Raw genomic sequence first — 21,859 nt, 5'->3', positions numbered from 1 at the left:
GGAGAACTTGCCATAGTTCTTCTGCAGACTTTGGCTGTCTTGTTTACTTCTGTCTCTCCAGGTTATCCCAGACAGCCTTGATGATGTTGAGATCAGGGCTCTGTGGAGGCCGTTCCATCTGAAACCCTATAAAAAATCTAGGGTGCCTAAGACTTTTGCACAGGACTGTGTTTCATGAGCATAAATAGATTATGTCAATGGACACTTTTGAATATTGTATTTCAACTTTGTTTCATGTAGTCTTATGAGGAGATTCATGTCCAATCCATTTGTTAATCAGTAAATCTGACTGAATAGCCCATTTCCATTCAAACCATAAAATATAAAGACAGCTAATCAAAATCAGCCATAAAACTAATGTAAACAGCGTCTTCTATATTTGACTCAATAAAGATCAGATTTGTTAAGGCAGGGAGTGAGTAGAAAAAACTCACAAGGGTGTTGCCAGGATTGAAATGCCCGAGCTATGAGGCGAGACTGGATAGCCTCGAACTTCATTCAACTTCGTTTGGCCCATCACTGAACTGTTCCCACAAACTATGGACTCACTTACAAGGACTTTTCATCTCATAGTTATTGCTTATCATGTTGCACATGTCTCTGCATTCTGGTTACTCGTTTTTTTCCGGTTTTTGAGCGGTTTGATTGGGACGATTGATGTGGACTGGGGGGGCTTTGGCAAAGAGTGGCCCCTGCGGTCTACAGTGGCTAGTGGCGTGGCACTGAACTGAACTAAACTGAATACTACTGGACTCCTGGTTTGATATTCTGTGTGATGTTTGCTTGCTTTTTGCTGTTTACGCAATTTGTTCTTTTTCCGTGTGTTGGGTGTTTGATGTTTTTTCTAAATAGGTTCTATGGTGCCTCTTTGCTTCATGGTGGCCCGCCAGAGGACAAATCACAGAGTAATATTCTGTACACATACTTTGATAATAACTGCAATCTGCATCTCTGAATCTTTGAATTTATTTACTATTATTATAATTTCTCTTTTTGTATTTGCACAGTTTGTTGTCTTTTGCACATTGGTTACTTGTCCATCCTGTTGGCAGCCGCCTCTCATTGAATCTATTATGGTTCTTGGATTTACTGAATATGGTGGCATATATGTACGTTGACAATAAATTTACTTTGAACTTTGAACTGCTGTCTCTGGACCAAGGGAGGCTGAGGGGGGACATAGAGGTCTATGCAATCATGAGGGGCACAAATAAAGTGCAATTCCTAGAGCAAGGCAGTCTAAAACTAGAAGCAGATGTTTAAGGTGAGAGAGCAAAGATCTACGAGTGTCTGAGAGGCAAGTTTTTTCACACAAAGGGTGGTAGGTTTATTGAATAAGTGTGGATACAGTTACAACACTTACAGGACATTTAGGCAGGTACATAGAGAGGAAAGGTTGGGAGGAAATAAGCACCAAATGCAGGCAAATGGGGCTACCTCAAGAATCATCTTGGGCAAGTTGGGCTGAAGGGGAAGTTTCTGTGCTGTATAAATCTACAACTCTGTGAGAAGTGGTTGTTACATCAAAACTAGTTTTGAACACAGTTAAAAAGTGAAGACAGATAAAACATTGAGAACATTTTTTTCTTAGTAGAGAGAGAGAGAATAACCATGGTAATAAAATATTACCATTTTGGCCCTCTTATACCTACACACATTACTAGGCCACTTCCAGCAACAGGAAGACAGAATAGCCAAATTAAAACATGGCATCTGGGACCATATTTTCTGTTTGGTGCTCAAAAACTAAATCTTTGGATGTTAGAGCACATGATGAATTGAGAATGTGGATAGTTTCAGATTCAGCGGCTACAAACCCAAATTTGGCAAAAAAAAGCACAATTTTTGATGTTTATTCTCCAAGGTTCTGCTGATGAACATTTTCAGATTCACCAGATGTCTCTTCTACAACGTAACCATTCAACATAAGCAGAACACAGTCTGTCTCTCTGCGGTGGCTGTCTTGCAGAAAGTTTCCACAAAACACAATGTACACATCACAGAAAGTATGTATAGAGTAAATGCTCCAATCAGGGAAAGTTTACTGTGCATACACTCAATGGCCACTTTAGTAGGTACACCTGTATACCTGCTCATTGATGCAAATAGCTAATCAGCCAATCACGTGGCAGCAACTCAATGCATAAATGCATGCAGACACGATCAAGAGGTACAGCTGTTGGTCAGATCAAACACCAAAATGCGGAAGGCATGTGATCTTAGTGACTTTGACCATGGAATGATTGTTGGCTCTAGACAGGGTAGTTTGAGTATCTCAGAAACTCCTGACCTCTTGGGATTTTCACTCACAACACTCTCTAGAGCAGGGGTTCCCAACCTGGGGTCCATGGACCCCTCAGTTAATGATAGGGGTCAGTGGCATTAACCGAGAGGTCCGTGTTAAAAAAAGGTTGGGAATCCCTGCTCGAGAGTTTACAGAGAATGTACGAAACACAAAAAAATCCAGTGAGTGGCAGTCCTGTAGGCAAAAATGCCTTGATAATGGGAGAGGGCAGAGGAGAATGGCCATACTGGTTCAAGCTGATAGGAGGAAAAAATATAACTCAAATAACCATGTGTTACAATAGTGGCATCTCTGAATTTTCAATACGTCAAACCTTGAACTGGATGGGCTAAAGCAGCAGAAAACCACGGACATCCACCCCGTCCCCAGGAAAGTGGCCACTGAGTGTATGTGTGGCCAAACAATAAACTACTGCAATAAATGATAAACAGAAAACAATAAACTATTGCATAAGGAACAGGTATAAGATTTCAACAGAATTTCTTTTAATAGAGTTCTTTTTTCCCTAAATTGTCTTGGTTTAAAGTGTGCATATGACATATTGGTGATCAGAAGCAACAGACTATCGGAAATTGGGGAAGAAAGTCAATAATCAAGTCACAGTGAAAGTATAACTGATGGAGCACAGGAGGAACTTAATGGAATTTTACTTTCATGTACTTGAGGTAATGGCACCTCAGGCCACAATCAAACTTTGTAAGATCCATGTAACAATTTGTGCATTTATCCCAATTGCTTCCTGTGGCATGTTCAATGGGCAATTGTGATTTCAAATCCCAGCAAAATTGGAGTTGACAGGGGGCTGGAGATTTACTTTGAAGTCTTCAACGTAATTATGTGCCATGTCATATGACGTGGGTGATCATGGTTACATGACTATGATTGTTCTTTGGCAATTTTTTCTACAGAAGTGGTTTGCCATTGCTTTCTTCTGGGCAGTGTCTTCACAAGACGGGTGACCCCAGCCATTATCAATACTCTTCAGAGATTGTCTGCTTGGCGTCAGTGGTCGCATAACTAGGTTGTCTTTTTCATCAAGTTTTCACATCTTCCGTTAGCTCTATCTTGCCTTTAGTTCTACACTCAGTGGCCACTTTATTAGATATACCTGCCCATTCAGCAAATATCTAATTAGCCAATCTTGTAGCAGCATCTCAATGCATAAAGAGCATACAGACATGGTCAAGAGGTTCTGTTGTTGTTTCAGACCAAATATCAGAATGGGGAAGAAATGTGACATTGACTGTTGGCGTCAATGGAGTGGTTTGAGTATCTCAGAAACTGCTGAACGGGGATTTTAATTAAAAAGACAAAATTATATTGGAAGAAAAGGCTTATTTTCATGGAACATGCAGGAACAGAAAAAGATGTTTTATTTTCAGTTAAAAGAAAGGAATCAGAAATAATAAGAGCCACAATTATTTTAAGATAAGTTTGAGTGGCAGAGTGAAGATGCATCCCTATCAAAGGAGGTGTAAGGAGCCTCTTCCCTCCATTAACCTGCAGGTCACCCTTAGGCAAGGTGTAATGCCTGCTTAGCACCGACCCCCCCCCCCCACCCCGATCAGAGTCATATGAAGTCATGGGAGCAGATGGTGGTCATCACACCTGGTGCATAATCCTAAGTCCTGGTGACGCCAGGCCGATGATCTCTGAAGAGTAATGATAACGGCTGGGGTCATCCGTCTTGTAAAGGCACTGCCCAGAAGAAGACAATGGCAAATCCCTTCTGTAGAAAAATTTGCTGAGAACAATCATGGTCATTGTCCATGATCACCCATATGATAGTGCATATATGAATGAGGTAATTGAATGGTCAATTCAGGAGGGAGAAGGTAAGAAGATCATGGGGAAAATTTGTGGTAGAATGGGTTTGCTCTGTGAGCTGATATTAACATGGTGGCCTAAAAGACATCCTCTATGTCAGAATTTCCTAATCTGGGGACCACAGATCCCTCAGTTAATGGTAGGAGTCCATGGCATAAAAAAGGTTGGGAACCCCTGCTCTATGTCATAAAGAAATATAGCAAGTAGATATGAAGCATCTATGCATGAACAGGTAAGTAGAAAAGCAGCAAGAAGTTTTCACTTCTGAACAAAGAACATTGAACATAAAATGGTGCCACACAGCACAGGCTTGGTCTATGTTGTTGTGCTGATACTTTAATCTACTTCTCTAGAACATAGAAGAATGAGGGGAGATGGAGGTATATGAAATAATGAGGGCTAAAGAGAGGGTTAAGGCAAGTTAATGTAAGGATCCTATTGTTCTTCTTCCTCTTCATGCCTTGGGGTGCATCAGGTGGCAACCTTGTTGTTTCTTTAGCATCATCTGTTTTTTAACGAGTTGTTAACTTGATGTTCAACCCAGAACAGATGAAAAGTGCTCAAGGAGCCAGCTGGATTTGAACCCGGGACCACTTGCCTCGAAGACTGGTGCAGATGCCACTATGCCACTGGCTGGCTGATGTTAAGATCCTATTACTTTAGAATTAAAGAATTGCTCACACATCATTACCTTTGGCAGTGAAATCCTACCACTATTTCTCTGACCTTGAAAATGTTATAAACCCCAGCACCACCAACAAAAGGCCTTAATCCAGATGTGTGTAGGATTTGTTTTATGTGTTTAATTTTTTTGTTAAAATTGTGTATATTTTTTGTTTTTTTTTCTTGTGAATTATACAATTATGAGGGATATAGATAGGGCAAATGCAAGCAGGCTTGTTCCACAGAGGTTGGGTGAGACTAGAGGTTATGGATTGGGGTGAAAGGTGAAATGTCTAAGGGTAACATGAGTGGGAACTTCTTCACTCAGAGGATTTTAAGAGTGTGGAACGAGTTGACAATGGAAGTGGGGATTGATTGATTTCAACATTTAAGATAAATTCAGATAACAACATGGATGGAGGGCTGTGATCTGGGAGCAGATCGATGGGAAAAGAAAAATTAATAGATTGGCATGAACTAGATAGGTGGAAGGTCCTGCATTTGTGCTCTATAACTCTACTCTAAGATCAATCGAATACCAATCAGACATATCTGCTGCATGACCTGTCCCTAGCAACGAATGAGCTGTTCAAAGAACAAAATAAAACACTATGAACAATGCTGGATATAAATAATAATACAAATATTTTCAAGGCCATTGTTTTGTGTACAGTTCTAATAAGGAATTTGAACTTAGGTTCAAAGACTGAAAATTCTATAAACACGCAGCAGGTCAGGCAGCATCTGTGGAAAGTTAACAGTTCAGGTAGAGACCCTTTGTCAGAGAGGAGACAAGTTAGTTCTGAGGTGGAGACAAGACAGGGAGCAGTGGATAGAATGCAGGGTATATCTCAGTTAGGGTGATGTTAGGGTTGCTGTGGTAATTAACTGAAGCTATCTGGTTGTAGATTAAACACCTTAGCAAACCTGTTCTCGTCCTATCAGAAAGATTCATTGTGGTACATCTATCACTGCAACTTAAAACTAACTTATTTTCATTGTTTCCCAGTGCTGAATAATCTAAAATGTTAACTCTATTTTTCTGTTCTACTGTGAATGCCTGCAGGAAAATAAATCTCAGGGTATTATATGGTGACATATCAGTACTTTGATAATGAATTTACTTTGAACTTTCCAGAAGCTGCCTGATCTGTTGAGTGCTTCCAGCGTTGTCCACCACCACTAATTTTCTGTTTCTCCAGTTTTTCGAGCTTCATTTACTGTTGAACTTGGTTCTATCAATTGACTTCATGAGAACTTTAGCCAGAGGGTGGTGAATCTCTGAGATTCATTGCCACAGATGGCTGTGGAGGACACGACAGTGGATCTATTTAAAGGGGTGGTTGATAGGTTCTTGATTAGCAAGGGTGTCAAAGTTTATGGGAGAAGGCAGGAGAATGGGGTTGAGAGGGAAAATAAATCAGCCATGATGGAATGGTGGAGCAGATCTGATCTGCTGAATGGCCTAATTCTATTCCTTTCTTAGGGTCTTAAAATCTTATAGGTAGAAACCAGAATAAGGAGGTGGGAGGGAAGGAGTACAACCTGAAGACAGGTGAGGGGGAGAGGGGCTGATGTGAGAAACACGGTGGTGCACTCGATGGCCTGATGGCCTGACTCTCCTCTTATATCTTATGGTCTAATTCAGCAATGTGCGCCAAGGCGATCAGTTGGAAGTCTGCATTATTCTTAATCTCTTTAGTAATCCTGCTTAATGGATTTTAAATGTCAGAGCAATTGTGAAATCAATTCACTTCGTTATGAAGCCTTCAACCCATTCAGATGGATGTTGGGGTGGCTACAGAATCGTGACATCGCTTACCATGGTTTCCCACCAAGTGGTGTAGTTTGCCAAAGGAATCAGTCAAGTTCATCTTGGGCTTCACTTTGCCCACAGCGAAGGACGTGTTACCGCTTTTCTTGTCCTTTGCCTTTGGTGTGGAGCTGTTCCTGCTCATCAAAGATGGAACAATAGTTGGATAGTTGGTGCCCCCTCGGTGTGCAAGGCCGGCCATTAGCTTAACGTTAGCTGCAGTGGAAGACTTGCAAGCAACTTGTGGTCCTTCAAAGTGGCAGTCAGCGTGGTAAATACTGTGGACGGACTCAGGCCCTGAAGTGGGGCTCTGATGGCTCAGCGCAGATGAAGGAAGCATGAGCCTGCTGTCAACCCGCACTGCGTTCATCTCCACGTCACTGAGCTCTGGGCCGCCCTGCTGTGCCCTTGAACTGCCATTGCTGATATGATAATGGTGGTGGTGGTGGTGGTGATGGTGGTGAATGAGATGATGAATCGACCTCATGCGCCCTTTACGCTGGCACTTCCTCTCCTGCCCGCTTGAGCTGCTCGAGCTGACCTTCTTGCGCCGCTTGTTCCGCCAGCTCTTGTAAAGCCGCAAAGTTCGGCGCTTCACCTTCCGGTAGAGGTGGGAAATATACTTAAGGAGTTCCTCGTAGCAGCTCCCTGGCTCAGAGAAACTTGCAATTGTGCTATCGTTTGAAAGAAATCGAGCTCGCTGCTCCTGCATTAATTGATTTTCGCGTTGCTTTGTTTCGGAAAATTGCGTTGCTATGACAACCAGGCACAGGTTAATCATGAAGAATGAACCGACCTAAAGAAATTTTTTGAGAGATAAAAATATACATAATCAGTTTTAAACTGGTAACAAGAAAATGCTCAATAGCAACAATTATGCTACAGCGCTATAATATTATGATCGCAACAAAATAGATGGAATTTATCATGCACTCAACAGAATAAATATCTCAGCGATGCCTTACACATGTGTGTTCTTTCTTCTTATTTTTATTTTAGAGATATACCCAATTACACTCATGTGACCAACTAATCTACTGACCCATACATCTCTGGAACATGGGGGGAAACCAGAGGGCCCAGAGGAAACCAACTCGGGGACAGGGAGAAACATACAAACTCCTTATAGACAGCGGCGGGAATTGAACCTGGGTGATAATGTTACGCTAACTGCCGCCCAAACCGTTTTGCATTGGTTGTACAAGTTGTATTAATTCATCTGAAATTATACCTTTTGATAGGAATAATGTAACTATAACTGTGTAGGAACTTGGGAGGAAATATGGGCTGGAAATTGATGTGTTCTTACGGAGTCGATCTATAAGATGGGTTACTTGACACTACTTGTGAGAGTCACATTAAGAGTGTGAGGTTCACAGAACAGCCCCTGATGGTTTCAGCCTTGTGTTTTTCATTGACGAATTGGCAGCGTCTGTGTGGCTACCAGCATGTAGCCTAGCACCTGCACTCTTAAAAGGAGAAACAAGACTCTTCGAGCTACCAGGCAGTGTTGCTACACAAGGAGTGTAGATGTGTTGGGTGGGACAGGGTCCCTAACGGAAAAGAAGGACCTGGACAGGCCGATGAAGAACAGAGCATATTCTGTGGATAAAGGGGACACAAAAACCTTCACGAGGGAACTCCTGGCAGGAGGATAAGGGCACAGGTGAGCCTCTCAACACCTGCACTTTGAGCAAGCTGTCGGAACAGGCAAACATAAGACAAGAACCAAAGGCAAGAGTAGGCTACCCAGTCTCTCCTCCCTGTTCTACCATTCAACAGGATCATACGCAACAATTTAACTCAGCGCCCCTTTACTGCACTAACTCCAATTCCCTTGAATACCTGAGTATCTAAACTGCCATTGATTTCTGTCCTGAATATTCCCAGCAAATGAGCCTCCTCATGGGTAGTGAGTTTGAAGGCTGGTCACCCTCTCAGCAAAGAAATTTAATTTCATTTACTGGATAGCTAATCCTGTATTTTGCAATCTTGTTCCCTCAGCCAGGGGAAACAAACTCCATATTCACCCTGCGAAGCCAGCAATTCTTATGTTTCTATGAGATCATCTCCTGCCACCTCATCCTTTTGAGATACAGGAGATCATGAATCCCTTTGCTGACAATGAAGGCAGTTTAATTGATAGCCATTTAAATAATACTGTATCAGGGAAAATGAAGGTAGTCAAATCTCAAACACGAGAGAAACTACAGATGCTGGAAATCTAAAGCAACACACACAAAATGCTGGAGAAACTCAGCAAGTCAGGCTGTGTCTATGGAAAAGAATAACAGCTGACGTTTTGGGCTGAGACCCTTCTTCAATACTGAGAGGGAAGGGGAGAGAATTAAACGGTTAGGGAAGGGGAAAGCGGCTAGGTGAAAGGTGAAAGGTGATAGGTGAAGCCAGGTGGGTGGGAAAGGTCAACGACTGGAGATGAAAGAATGTGTTAGGAGAGGAGAGTGGACAATAAGAGAAAGGGGAGGAGGTGGAAGGGACCTGGAGGAAGAAGAAATAAAAGGTCAGAGTGGGGAATAGAGGAAGTGTGTGTGTGGGGGGGGGGGGGTGTTTACCAGAAGGAGAAATTGCTATTCATACCGTCAGGTTGGAGGTTACCCAGGCAGAATATAAGGTGTTGCTCCTCCACCCTGAGGGTGGCCTCATCCTGGCGCAATAGGAGGCCGTGGATTGACATATTGGAATGGGAATGGGATTCAGAATTAAAATGTTTGGCCAGCGGGAAGTCCTGCTTTTGGTGGATGGTGTGGAGCTGCCCGACAAAATCAAATCTGACTGTTATTGAGCAAGTTAGAAGTGTTCCCTTTTAGACCAATGAGGCTGTAAAGCTCACAAAATATGAAACTTGCATGTTATGCCACTGTTGACATCATTTTGGAAACAATCTATAGCAGAAGATAATGCCAGACAGAACAAAATCTCTCAAACTATGTCCAAAACTCAAACAAAATGGAGGAGTTCAGCAGTCAGGCAGCATCTGTGGAAAAGAATAAACAGTCAACGTTTCAGGCTGGTACCCTTCATCCGGGCTGGAAAAAGAGAATTTACAGCAAGACGGTGGGGGAGGGGTGGAAGAAGTACAAGGTGGTAGGTGATAGGTGAAACCGGGAGAGGGGAAGGGGTGAGGTAAAGAGCTGTGAAGCTGACAGGCAGACATCCCACCTCTCCTGGAAGTTCCGGGAGTCTCCTGCATATTAATAGTGGCTCCCTGATGCCCGCAAATTATATACAATATCCCGGAAATCAATTTTTTTCAGAGACAGCAAGAGAGAGTGAGAGAGTGAGCTCGAGAGCGACCACGAGAGAGAGAGAGAGCGAGTGCTCGTGAGAGAGAGAGCGAGAGAGCGAGGGTGTGAGAGAGCGAGCGCACCATGGGAGAGTGTTCCAAAAAAGAAAATATAAAACATACGTTACCCCAGACTGCCCTAAAGTGTACCCCTGCCGAATAGGGGTCAAAAATAATGACAGTGTTGCTCACTGCACTGTTTGCAACAGTGACTTTTCTATTGCCCATGGTGGGTTAAGACTGTAAAAGACATGTTGAGGTGAGTTTAACAGGTGTCATTCGTTCATTAGCATAGTTAACATTATTTAAACTAGCTGGCTAGCTGCTAAGGAGCTACTCTATTGCAGACATCCCACCTCTCCCGGAAGTTCTGGGAGTCTCCCGCAAATTGATGGCGTTACCTCTCTGAAATGAGTTTTTGCAGGGTAGGATGTCTGTGACAGGTGAAAGAGATAAAGGACTGGAGAAGAGGGAATCTGATAGGAGATGGTAGAAAATCATGGAAGAAAGGGAAGGTTGAGGAGCACCATAGGGTTTCCAGTTGTGATGAAGGCCTAGGCCTGAAACGTGGACTGTTTCTCCAGTATGTTTGTGTTTGTTGCTTGGATTTCCAGCACCTGCAGATTTTCTCATCCTCAAAGTTCAAAGTACATTTACTATCAAGGTATTTTTGAGATTCATCTCCTTACAGGCAGCTACAAGCCAAAGAAACCTAACGGAACCCATAATAAAAAGAAAACTGTGAAACATCCACTATTATTCAAACAATAAAAGGAAGCAAATAACATTCAGAACTGAAGTTCGTGAATGCGAGTTCACAGCCATGAACCATTTACAGCTGATTAGTTGCAGGACACAGCCTCAGTTCAGTGCAGAGATGGGTAAACCTCGCTGAACACCAGCCCATCCCTCTCCTCTGACCCCAACACCCTGATCTTTTCAATCTGGCCTGGTGCTTAAATTGGCCAAACAACAAGTCAAACCTCAAATCATCAGCAAAATAAATAACACGAGATGAATTATCAGTAAAATGGCTTCTCCAGCAGTGTTTTAGCTTGCTCCACATTCCATATCTGTAGTATCCTGTGTCTTTGAGATATATTCACAAAAGGGGAACTGAGTCGCTCAGAAATGTGTACAAAATTTCTGAAATGCCCGGTTCGCTGCCGCTGCTACTGTGCGATCGAGAATCTCCGGAGGGAAGGACCCAAAATCCTTGGCTTTGCCTGCTGCTGGCAACTGAGACTGAGGTCGAAGCGTTCGGCAGAGATGGTGCTTGGTACTTGGTGTCGGAGGGCTGATCGGAGCTCAAAGTTTTCGGACGACTCAGAGTCGGACTGTGGTCGGGTATGGCAGGGAGAGTTTTCTTCTTTCTCCCGTCTGCGTGAGATGTGGGACTTTTGAGAGACTTTGAACTTTTTTACTGTGCCATGGCCTGTTCTTCATCAAGTTATGGTATTGTTGCACTGTTGGAACTATATGTTATAATTATGTGGTCTTTGTTAGTTTTTCAGTCTTGGTTTGTCCTGTGTTTTTATCACATCGGAGGAATGTTGTATCATTTCTTAATGCATGTATTACTAAATGACAATAAAAGAGGACTGCGTGTCTTCATAATCTAATCTAATCTAATGTACAGGTGTACCTAAAAAATGGTCACTGAACATATATCACTACAATGGGCCCTCTCATCCTATTACACTGGGAGTTTGCAGTCCCTTGAAAGCTGGGGGAGAAAGTTGCTGTGCTCTCTCTTAGCAAAACTTTAATTTAAGTACTGCTATTAGAATGGTAAACCTAAGGCTGTTCGCAAGAGATTTGGCAACAAACATTAACTGAAAAAGGATCTAGTGCTTTCCTGGCGTATATGACAAATAAACTCTTCTCAGGCTTCTAGCCAGGCATCGATTTTAGCCAACGTTTCAATGGGAAACTCTGCCATCTTCATCAGGGATGATGCCTGGGCATGCCTAGTCCGCTGGTATTTATACCGACATCGTCTGTCCGTCCTGATTGGTTAGTCCTCATCCAATCAGGTCTCCGCAGTCCCATCTTGTTTACAATTGAATTCCAGTTCTTACTTAAAGCGAGACTTACATCTTTGTTAAAATTTTTTTCCTCTCATTTTATTTCGTGGCTTCCTTCACTAAGCGGTCCCAAAAGCCATTGGTGTGGCACAGCAGTATTGTGCCGTCAAAGTCATTCCTATGGCCATTGTGGATGCAGTGTTCTGCTACTGCCGATTTCTCCAGGTAATCCAAATGGATACACCGCCTGGTTCTCAGGATGGCTGGCATTTACAGGATTCCCTGTGAATACGGAGCAGCGTATATTGACCAGCAGGGATGCACGGTGGAAACCTGCATCAAGGAGCAAAGGAGATGTATCGGTTTGGGTTTTAGGACCACCTGGTGAAGAAAGTCATTGAAATAAAACCAGGTGGGACAGCGAAAACCTGATTCGATGAGGGCTAGCCAATCAGGAGGGACAGATGACGGGGGTATAAATACCACCGGACTAGACGTGCCCAGGCATCATCACTGATGAAGGTGGCAGAGTTTGTCATCGAAATGCAGTTTAAAATTGATACCCGTACCCAGCTGGAAGCTCAAGAAGAGTTTATAAACATTAATTGATTAAAATGGCACCACCATGTCCAAATGCTTCAACAAAGAACCAAGTTTTATGGAGCTTTGTAAAAGAGGCAAGGAGCATAATGAAGAAACTCTAGAGTGGAAGTGTAGGTATAACTACTATGGCAGAGCCATTTGCTTCATGATCGAACAAGGGACAAGGGAAGGGTGAGCAACTTCAAGCTCTTGGGTGTTAGCATCTCAGAGGAACTATCCTAGGCCCAGCACATTGATGCAATTACAGAGAAGGCACACCAAAGGCTATACTTCATTAGGAGTTTGAGAAAATTTAGCATGTCAGAAAAGACTAATAAATTTCTACAGATGTACCATAGAGAGCATGCTGACTGGTTACACCACCATCTGGTATGGAGGGGGCCATGCACAGAATAGGAAAAAAATGCAGAGGGTTATAAACTCATGTGTACAAGCCTCTCCACCATCAAGGATATCTTCAAAAGGCAAGGCCTCAAGAAGGTGGCATCCATCATTAAGAATACAAAGCACTCAGTATATGCCCTCTTCTCATTCCGGGAAAGGGTACTGGAGCCTGAAGACGCACATCCAATGTTTTAGGAACAGCTTCTTCCCCTCCACTATCATAGTTCTGAGTGGACCCACGAACCCATGAATACCATCGCACTTTTTGTGAACATGACAAATTCTGCAGATGCAGGAAATCCAAAGTAACGCACACAAAATGCTGGAGGAACTCAGCAGGTCAGGCAGCTTCTATGGAAATGAATAAACAGTTGACGCTTTGGGCCGAGACCCTTTTTCCGGACTGGAAGAGCAGGGGGAAGATGACAGAATAAAAAGGTGGGGGTTTGGGAAGAAGGTGAGGCCTCACATTTTGCTTTCTTTTTGCACTACCTTTTAAAATAAAATCTTATTGTAACATAGTTTTTTTTATGTCTTGCACTGTACTGCTGCCACAAAACAACAAGTTCCAGGACATATATCAGCGATGGTGAATCTGATTCTGATTCCAAATCGGGGGGGCAGAAATTGGGTGTTCATTGAGTTCACTTGCTTAATTGAAAATAGTCCAAAAAGACAGGAACACTAATAGGATCATGAAATGACAAGTTTCTTGTAAAAACGCATCAGGTTTATTAATGTCCTTGGATGGGAAAGGAGATCTGCGATGCTGAGCTGAGCTGATGTGTTTGACTCTTAACAGGTGAGTCTCCGAAATGGCAGCAGCAAGTTACACCACATGCTCAGAGGCGTTCAAGAAGGGAATCTCATCACCAGCTGTTCAAAAGAACTTAGAGTCATAAATTCAGACAGCATGGGAACAGGCCATTCAGCCCAGTTAATCTGTACTGACTGTCAAGCATGATGGAGACGGACGTGAAAGCACAGAGGAACATCTGGAGAAATTTCTGAAATGCAGGATCGCTGCTGTTGTTACTGGGCAATTGAGAATCTTCTGGAGGGAAGGCCTCAAAATCCCCGGCTTTGCCTGCTGTTGGCGACCGAAATTGAGGTCGAATCGTTCGGATAGAGATGGTGCTCGGTACTCGGTGTCGGAGAACTGATCGGAGGCTCGAAATTTTCGGACAACTCAGTCGGATTGTGGTCAGGCCTGGCAGGGAGAGTTTTTCTTCCTTCACCCGCTTGCGTGAGATGTGGGACATTTGAGATACTTTGAACTTTTTACTGTGCCATGGACTGTTCTTCATCGGGTTATGGGATTGTTGCACTGTTGGAACTATATGTTATAATTATGTGGTTTTGTTAGTTTTTCAGTCTTAGTCTGTCCTGTGTTTTGTGATATCACACCAGAGGAAATATTGTATCATTTCCTAATGCATGCATTACTAAATGACAATAAAAGAGGACTGCGTGTCTTCATAATCCAATCTAATTTACACCTATCTTTTATATTATTCTCCCTACTTTCCCAAACTAGGTAATTAATGCCAGCCTGGCCAGAATAAGACTGTGAGACATAGAAGCAGAATTAGGCCATTCAACCCATCAAGTCTGCTCCCCCATTCTGTCATGGCTGATTTAATATCCCTCTCCATCCCATTCTCCTACTTTCTAACGATAAACTTTAACACCCTGTCTAATCGAGAACCTTCCAAACTCTGCTTTAAATATACCCAATGCCTGTGTCTGTGAAGGAATAAAATTTGGACACTAAGATAGGTGAACATATCTCAAACTACTTTAAAGAATGAGAAAATGGTAATCAGTATAGAATAAGTATGATAAAAATCATGGATTTTAATTGCTGCTCTTGTAGGACTCTATGAATATTGCTAGAATAAATATAGGGGCATAAAATTACAGTGAAGATAGGGAAAGAGTGCAGATTTGCCAAAGGCTCATGCCGGGTATTTCCAGCATCTAAGGTTTTCCTGTTCCACCACTTCACCTATATTTTACAACATAGAGGTTTCAATTCGACTAGGTAAAGAGATCTACAGTTGCTTTCCTGCTCTTTCAAAATCCTGAAGAAAAATTCCACAAACAAATCTCAGATTACTGCAAATTTCCATGCCCAGGCCAACTAAGCAGCAAAGGATCAGCCCAAGTTGCATGCCACTGAAGTTAAAATCTAGGCTTACCTTTCCCCTACTGATGCAGAATGATACCTAAAGTTGCAGAAAATGCAACCATAAGACAAAAGAGCAGCATTAGGCCATTCAGCCCATTGAGCCTGGTCCTCCACGGCTGATTTATTATTCCTCTCAACCCCATTCTCCTGTCTTCTCCCCGTAACCTTTGATACTCTCACAAATCAAGAACCTATCAACATCTGCTTTAAATATACCAGATGACTTGACTTCCATGACCATCTGTGGCAATGATTTACCACTTTCTGATTGTAGAAATTCCTCTTCATCTCTGTTCTAAATGGACATCCCTGTACTCTGAGGCTGTGCCCTCTGGTCCTGGACTCCCCCACCACAGGAAACATCCTCTCCACATCCACACTTTCTTGGTCTTTCTACATTTGCAGTACAAATTCATGATATATTTTAATAGCAAGCACTTAAAACTTATTGCAACCATCACAGAAAAATGCAATTTTAGTCTCTCTGCAAGACACATTCTATACATAAAAAGGCTCATTATAAAATTTCAAAATATAGAATTTAATTGAACAAATATTAAATTTTGAATTTCTGACTCAGCACATTGAACTTGTGCTTTTTTACTAGAATTGAATTCTAAGCTAGAAAATTGCTTTCATTGACAGTTGAGTAAATAGAGGAACTATTTCATACATCAGTTCATAAAATGTATAATTTTAATTATATCGGCCTGGTGTTGATTGCCAATAGAATGAAAACCTTTGCCTTAACTAATTCAAACTGACATACGAGTTATTTTCCCATTAATATGTTTTCTGTTTAGTCAGGTTGCTATCTCATAAAGTGTGATGCTCTGGTTTTCATTTATAAATGTTTTGGTTCACTTATCAGTACAAATGAATCCCTACATTCACTTAACAGTAGCCAGAGCATCTGTTCATCTCCCCAAAGAACTGGTGATGAGAATGATGCTGATCTGTTTCTGTATGCTTCTGGCATTTTTGCCCAAAGTTAGTTGGCTGCTACCCATGCACAAGATATAGAATGATTCTTCGTGTCTCTGAGCTCCTGGAAACTGGACAATAAATGGCACATTTACTAAAGGAAGCTCGGTGAACGCGGCAAAATGTTTGGAGGTCCATTCGAGGCCCAGTAGCTGGAACCCCAAGTCTGCATATCTCTGCGAGTCTGCTGGTGAAGTCAAGGCCCAGTGTCTGTGAATCCATAAGCTCACTGGTGACTCGACCTGTCCTGGGGATAGAGAACTGTGTAGGTGAGTGTGTGGCTGCGAGAGAGGGAGGAACAGGGCTTGGTTCGCTGTTGTTGCTTTAATGCTTCTAGTATTCTGTGTTGTTCCTCCCAGCAATGTGGGCATGCTATGTTGGCACCAGAATGTGTGGCAACACTTGCGGGCTGCCCCCAGCACATCCTTAGGTGGTTGTAATGCAAACAACGCATTTCACTGTATGCTTTGATATACATGCATTGACTAAATCTAAATCTGAACCTGAGAATTAGTCGTATATGTCATGGTGAGAATAATGGTGGAAAGCTTTGCAAAGTTGTGATTCCGAAACTTGCCACAGAATGCAAGGCTCCTGAAGAGGTGAGAGTGGAAAGGACATTCACTAGGATATGTTCTGGGCTGGGACATTTTAGTTATGAAGACTGGGGAAATTGGGTTTGTTTTCCTTGAAGTAGAGGAGGCCGAGGGGGAACCTGATGGAAAATGATGAGGGGGTAGAGATGGGGTAAAGTTTTCCCCAGAGCAGAAGTTCAGCGTAAGGGGTGACCAGCTTAGAGTGCATTTGGGGAGGAAGCTTCTTTAATCCAGAAAGCGGTTAGAAGCTGAAACTGGTCAGAGGTAAGTTTTTTCACACAGAGAGTGGTGAGTGCGTGGAATGGGCTGCCAGCAACGGTGGTGGAAGCGGATACGATAGAGTCTCTAAGAGACTCCTAGATAGGCACATGGTGCTTAGAAAAATAGAGGGCTATGGGTAACCCTAGGTAACTTCTAAAGTAAGTACGTTTAGCACAGCATTGTGGGCTGAAGGGCCTGTATTGTGCTGTAGTTTTTCGATGTTTCTATGTTTCACACAACATGAGAGAACTGTGGGGGAAGCCAAGCACTTGAGTCACCAAGGGCCAATCAATATGGTTATTTAAATGAGTACTTGAAGTTCTGCATGGACAGGATGAGCCAAAGGGCTATTTTCTATGCTGTAATGATTCTGTCACTAGTAATGATATTTACACCACGGGGCCACATTGATGCACTGAAATGTGAACTGTAATTAATTTCACTAAGCAACACATATATTTTAAAACACAACACATATGGAGGTGCAATGGTTAGGAGTATAGTACAGTACAGGCAACCTGGATTCAATTCCTGCTGCTTGTCTGAAAGGAGTTTGTACGTTCTCCCCGTAGCACTGTGGGTTTCCTCCGGGTGCTCTGGTTTCCTCCCACAGTCCAAAGACATACCTGTTGGTAGTTAGTTGCTCATTGTAAATTGTCCCGCGATTCGGCCAGGATTAAATAGGGGGATTGCTGGGCAGCGTGGCTTGAAAGGCCTATTCCAGACTCTATCTTAATAAATAAATAAATTTAACTTCAGCATGAAATGTTGGCAAGCATGTAAGTGGGCAGCAGTATGTGACTTGCAAAGAGAGGTTGTGAAGTCTAGGACATATTCGCAGGGACATCGGAAATTGCTGGGCAACCCAATAGAGGTATATTAGATCATTTGGGGCACAGACAGGGGAAAAGCATGTCATCTCTTTTCTCCGGAAAATCCTTGTTTCCTGTTTGATTGCAGGAAGATGAATCTCAGACTTGTATACGGCATAGATACTTTGATAATAAATGTACTTTGAATCTTTGAAAAGAGGGCATTGGTTTAAGATCAGAGGCAGGAGATTTGAAAGGGACATCGAGGCAGCTTATTTTCACCAAAGGTGGTGGGTAATTGGAATGAGCTGTCAGAAGCAGAGGTTGAGATGGACACATTAGCAACTTTTAAAATCCATACAGATCAGTGCATGGATGGGAGTGACTTCAACGTCTATGGGGCAAAAAAGTGACTGTGTTTCTGACCAACACAGTTAGCATAAGACCATAAGACACTTGAACAGAATAAGACCATTTGGCCTGTCTAATCTGCTCCACCATTCAATCATGACTGATTTATTTTCCCTCTCATCACCATTCTCTTGTCTACTCCCCATAACCTTTGACATCCTTACTAATTAAGTACCCATCAACCTCTTCTTTAAATAAGGGTTCCCCCTTACTTAATGGTATTGGCCTATGGAATAAAAAAGGGAGGGGAGAGGGATTTGATGCTATTGTCACATTTTTTTCTGCAAGGGAGGGGTGGAGGATTTTAGAATTTGCGAGTTCTGCTTTTCTCTTTTTCGTGCCGGGGGGGCGGGGTGGGGGGGGGGGTGAAGTTGATGTATTTTCTTTCAACAACTCCCATGGTCTTTCTGTATTTCATGGCTATCTGGAGAAGACAAATATCAGAGTTGCATTGACCATGTACACTTTGACAATAAAATGAAACTTTGAATCTTTGAACCCCTGGTTTAAATACACCCAATGACTTGGCCTTCACAGCGGACTAATTGGGCTGAAGGCCTGTCTTAATGCCATGTCTAACTCTGTAACATCTCTCAATTCAATTTCAGTATCCTTGAAATGTACTTTTCAATTGGCAAATAACCTACTTTATATCTGCCCCAACAACTTATGCATAAAAAATTTAAAAACTTAGCAGTCCTTTAAAATTAAACTAATTATTTATCATAATAAATCAAAAGTCACTGAACATCACCCTAAGTTTATAGTTTCTAACAGTATTCAAAAACTAAACTTCATCATCCCAAGTCACATTTTGGACAGAAGTATACCAATTGTCACTATTTCAAAAAGCAGAAAGATTTAAAGCCTTAAATGAGACATACTTACTATTATAAGCAGTATAAAATATATAAAATTGTAAAAAGAATGCGCGTCCATAACATAATACATAATATCCACCCATCCCTCCAGGGTAATCACCTGGGGAAAAAGCAAAGAAATATTACATTATTTAAATAACAAATGAGAAGAATAATCAAGGCAAAGAGATACAGTGATCATTTTCCTATTCAATCTTGTACAATATCATCAGATGAGAGCAAAGGTATTTAATAATGCAACACAAATCTGAAATTTTTATTAAGTGCTCCATTCTGCACATAGTAATGAAACATGAAGAGATTAGGAGACACTTTTGATGAACGATTCTGAAACTTTTTCTTGTTCTGCTTAAGATCATGTTACCAATCAAGGACTATTAGCTGGATGCACCACCGTCTGGTATGGGCTGGGGGGGGGGGCCTACTGCACAGGATCAAAGTAAGCTGCAGAGAGTTGTAAAATTAGTCAGCCCCATCATGGGCACCAGCCTCCATAGTATCCAGGACATCTTCATGGAACAGTGTCTCGGAAAGGCGGTGTCCATCATTAAGGACCCCCACCACCTCTTTTCATTGCTACCATCAGGAAGGAGGTACAGAAGTCCGAAGGCACACAGTCAGTGATTCAGGAACAGCTTCTTCCTCTCTGCCATTCAATTTCTGAATGTGCATTGAACCCATGATCACCTCCTCAATATTTTTTATTTCCTATTTTTTTTGCACTACTTAGTTCACAATTTTCTTTTTTCTCTCTATTATCATATATTGCATTGTAATGCTGCTGCAAAGCTAACAAATTTCACGAAACATGCCAGTGATATTAAACCTGATTCATGTGAGTTCAAGCCAGACACAAGCCACTTTATGATTTTCTGTTGGACTGATAGGCACTTATACCATCCTGTCTTGGCATCCCTCTCTGTCTAGTTATATCTTGGCGTGGCACGGTAGCGTAGTGGTTAGCACAGCACTTTACAGTACTAGTGACCTGGGTTCAATACCCGTCACTGCCTGCAAGGAGTTTGTACGTTCTCCCTGTGCCCACATGGGTTTCCTCCAGGTGCTCCGGTTTCCTCCCACAGTCCAAAGACGTATCGGTCAGTAGGTTAATTGGCCATTGTTAAATTGTCCCATGATTTGGCTAGGGTTAAATCAAGGTTGCTCAGCTGTGAGCCTCAAAGGGCCATAGAGGCCCATTCTATGCTGTATCTCAATAATAAAAAGAAATCTTTGAGCAGAGACCGTCATGGTTATTGAGTGGTTATTGTACAGAAAGAGGCCATTCAGTCCATCAATCCTGCACTGGATTTCTACAATTCACTGTCACTTAGGCTTGAAAATCTTTCTTCATGATATATATTTAACTAAATTCCTCTTGAAGGTCATAACTGAACTTGCCTCAGCCACATCTGCAGTGACTGCTTTCCAGATCCCAAGCACTCTCTGAAAAAATTTTACCCTGTGTCACTTTTAATTCCTTCTCTTCCGTTTTACAGCTGTAATTTCAAAATGCAGTGCCTCAAGAAGGTGGCGAAGCGGAACTCTATCCTTGGCAGCATGGCAGGAGGATGGGGTAAGAGCAGACGTGCAGGAAATGGAAGATGTCTACGGATTCTCACAGCTACCTGGACTATACCTTGCCTTACCATGCTACTTGTAAAAACGCCATCCCCTTCTCTCAATTCCTCCGTCTCCACCGCATCTGCTCTCAGGATGAGGCTTTTCATTCCAGAATGAAGGAGATGTCCTCCACCATCAAAACTGCCCTCAACTGCATCTCTTCCATTTCACACATGTCTGCTCTTACCCCATCCTCCCGCCACTCCACCAGGGATAGGGTTCCTCTTGTCCTCCCCTACCACTCCGTCAGCCTCCATGTCCAGCACATAATTCTCCGAAACTTCCCCCACCTCCAACTGGATTCCACCACCAAATACATCTTTCCCTCCCCCGCAACTTTCTGCTTTCCGCAGGGATCGCTCGCTATGTGACTCCCTTGTCCATTCATTCATACCACCCCACTGATCTCCCTCCTGGCACTTATGTTTGCAAGCAGAACAAGCTCTACACCTGCCCCTACGCCTCCTCCCTCACTAGCATTCAGGGCCCCAAATAGTCCTTCCAGGTGAGGCAACACTTCACCTGTGAGTCTGCTGGGGTCATATATTGAGTTTGGTGCTCCCGGTGTGGACTCTTGTATATCGGTGAGACCCAGCGTAGATTGGGAGACCACTTCACCAAGCATGTTTGCCAGAACAAGCGGGATTTCCCAGTGGCTGCCCATTTTAATTCCACTTCCCATTCCCATTCCAATCTGTCAATCCATGGTCTCCTCCTCTGTTGGGATAAGGCCACACTTAGGTTGGAGGAACAACATCTCCTATTATGTTTGGGTAGCCTCCAACCTGATGGCATGAACATCGATTCCTCAAACTTCCAGTAACGCCTCCCCCACCTTCACAATTTCCCATCCTCTTGTCCCTTTCTCAAGTTATCTCCTTTCCCGCCCATCGCCTCTCTCTGGTACTCCTTTCCCCCCTCTTCCTTTTTTCTTTCTTCCATGGCCTTCTGTCTCTTGCACCAATCAACTTTCTAGCTCTTTGCTTCATCCCTCCCCCTCCAGGTTTCACCCATCGCCTGGTGCTTCTCTCTCCCAACCCCCCACTTTTCAAATCTACTCCTCATCTTTTCTTCTCCAGTCCTGCTGAAGGGTCTCGGCCCGAAACGTTGACTGTACCTTTTTCCATAGATGCTGCCTGGCCTGCTGAGCTTCTCCAACATTTTGTGTGGGTTGCCA

At 42.8% G+C, this 21,859-nt stretch overlaps 1 protein-coding gene across 4 annotated transcripts in view; it reads right to left on the bottom strand.

Annotated features, from left to right (window-relative positions):
• cacna1ha (calcium channel, voltage-dependent, T type, alpha 1H subunit a) overlaps positions 1 to 21,859 on the bottom strand; it is a 510,834-nt gene that overhangs the window by 224,373 nt on the left and 264,602 nt on the right. For all 4 annotated transcript variants that reach the window (XM_072269033.1, XM_072269034.1, XM_072269032.1 and 1 more), the window contains exons 6-7: positions 19,070 to 19,162; positions 6,618 to 7,404 (exon numbers count right to left, since the gene is read on the bottom strand). In XM_072269033.1, coding sequence (XP_072125134.1) covers positions 6,618 to 7,404; positions 19,070 to 19,162 — 880 coding nt within the window. The remainder of the gene's footprint in view (positions 1 to 6,617; positions 7,405 to 19,069; positions 19,163 to 21,859) is intronic.

This window comes from Mobula birostris, chromosome 9, assembly GCF_030028105.1.
Source record: "Mobula birostris isolate sMobBir1 chromosome 9, sMobBir1.hap1, whole genome shotgun sequence".
In the NCBI taxonomy this organism is placed as follows: domain Eukaryota; kingdom Metazoa; phylum Chordata; class Chondrichthyes; order Myliobatiformes; family Myliobatidae; genus Mobula; species Mobula birostris.
Note: the sequence above shows the minus strand (reverse complement) of the source record. Positions and strands in the feature narration are given on the sequence as shown.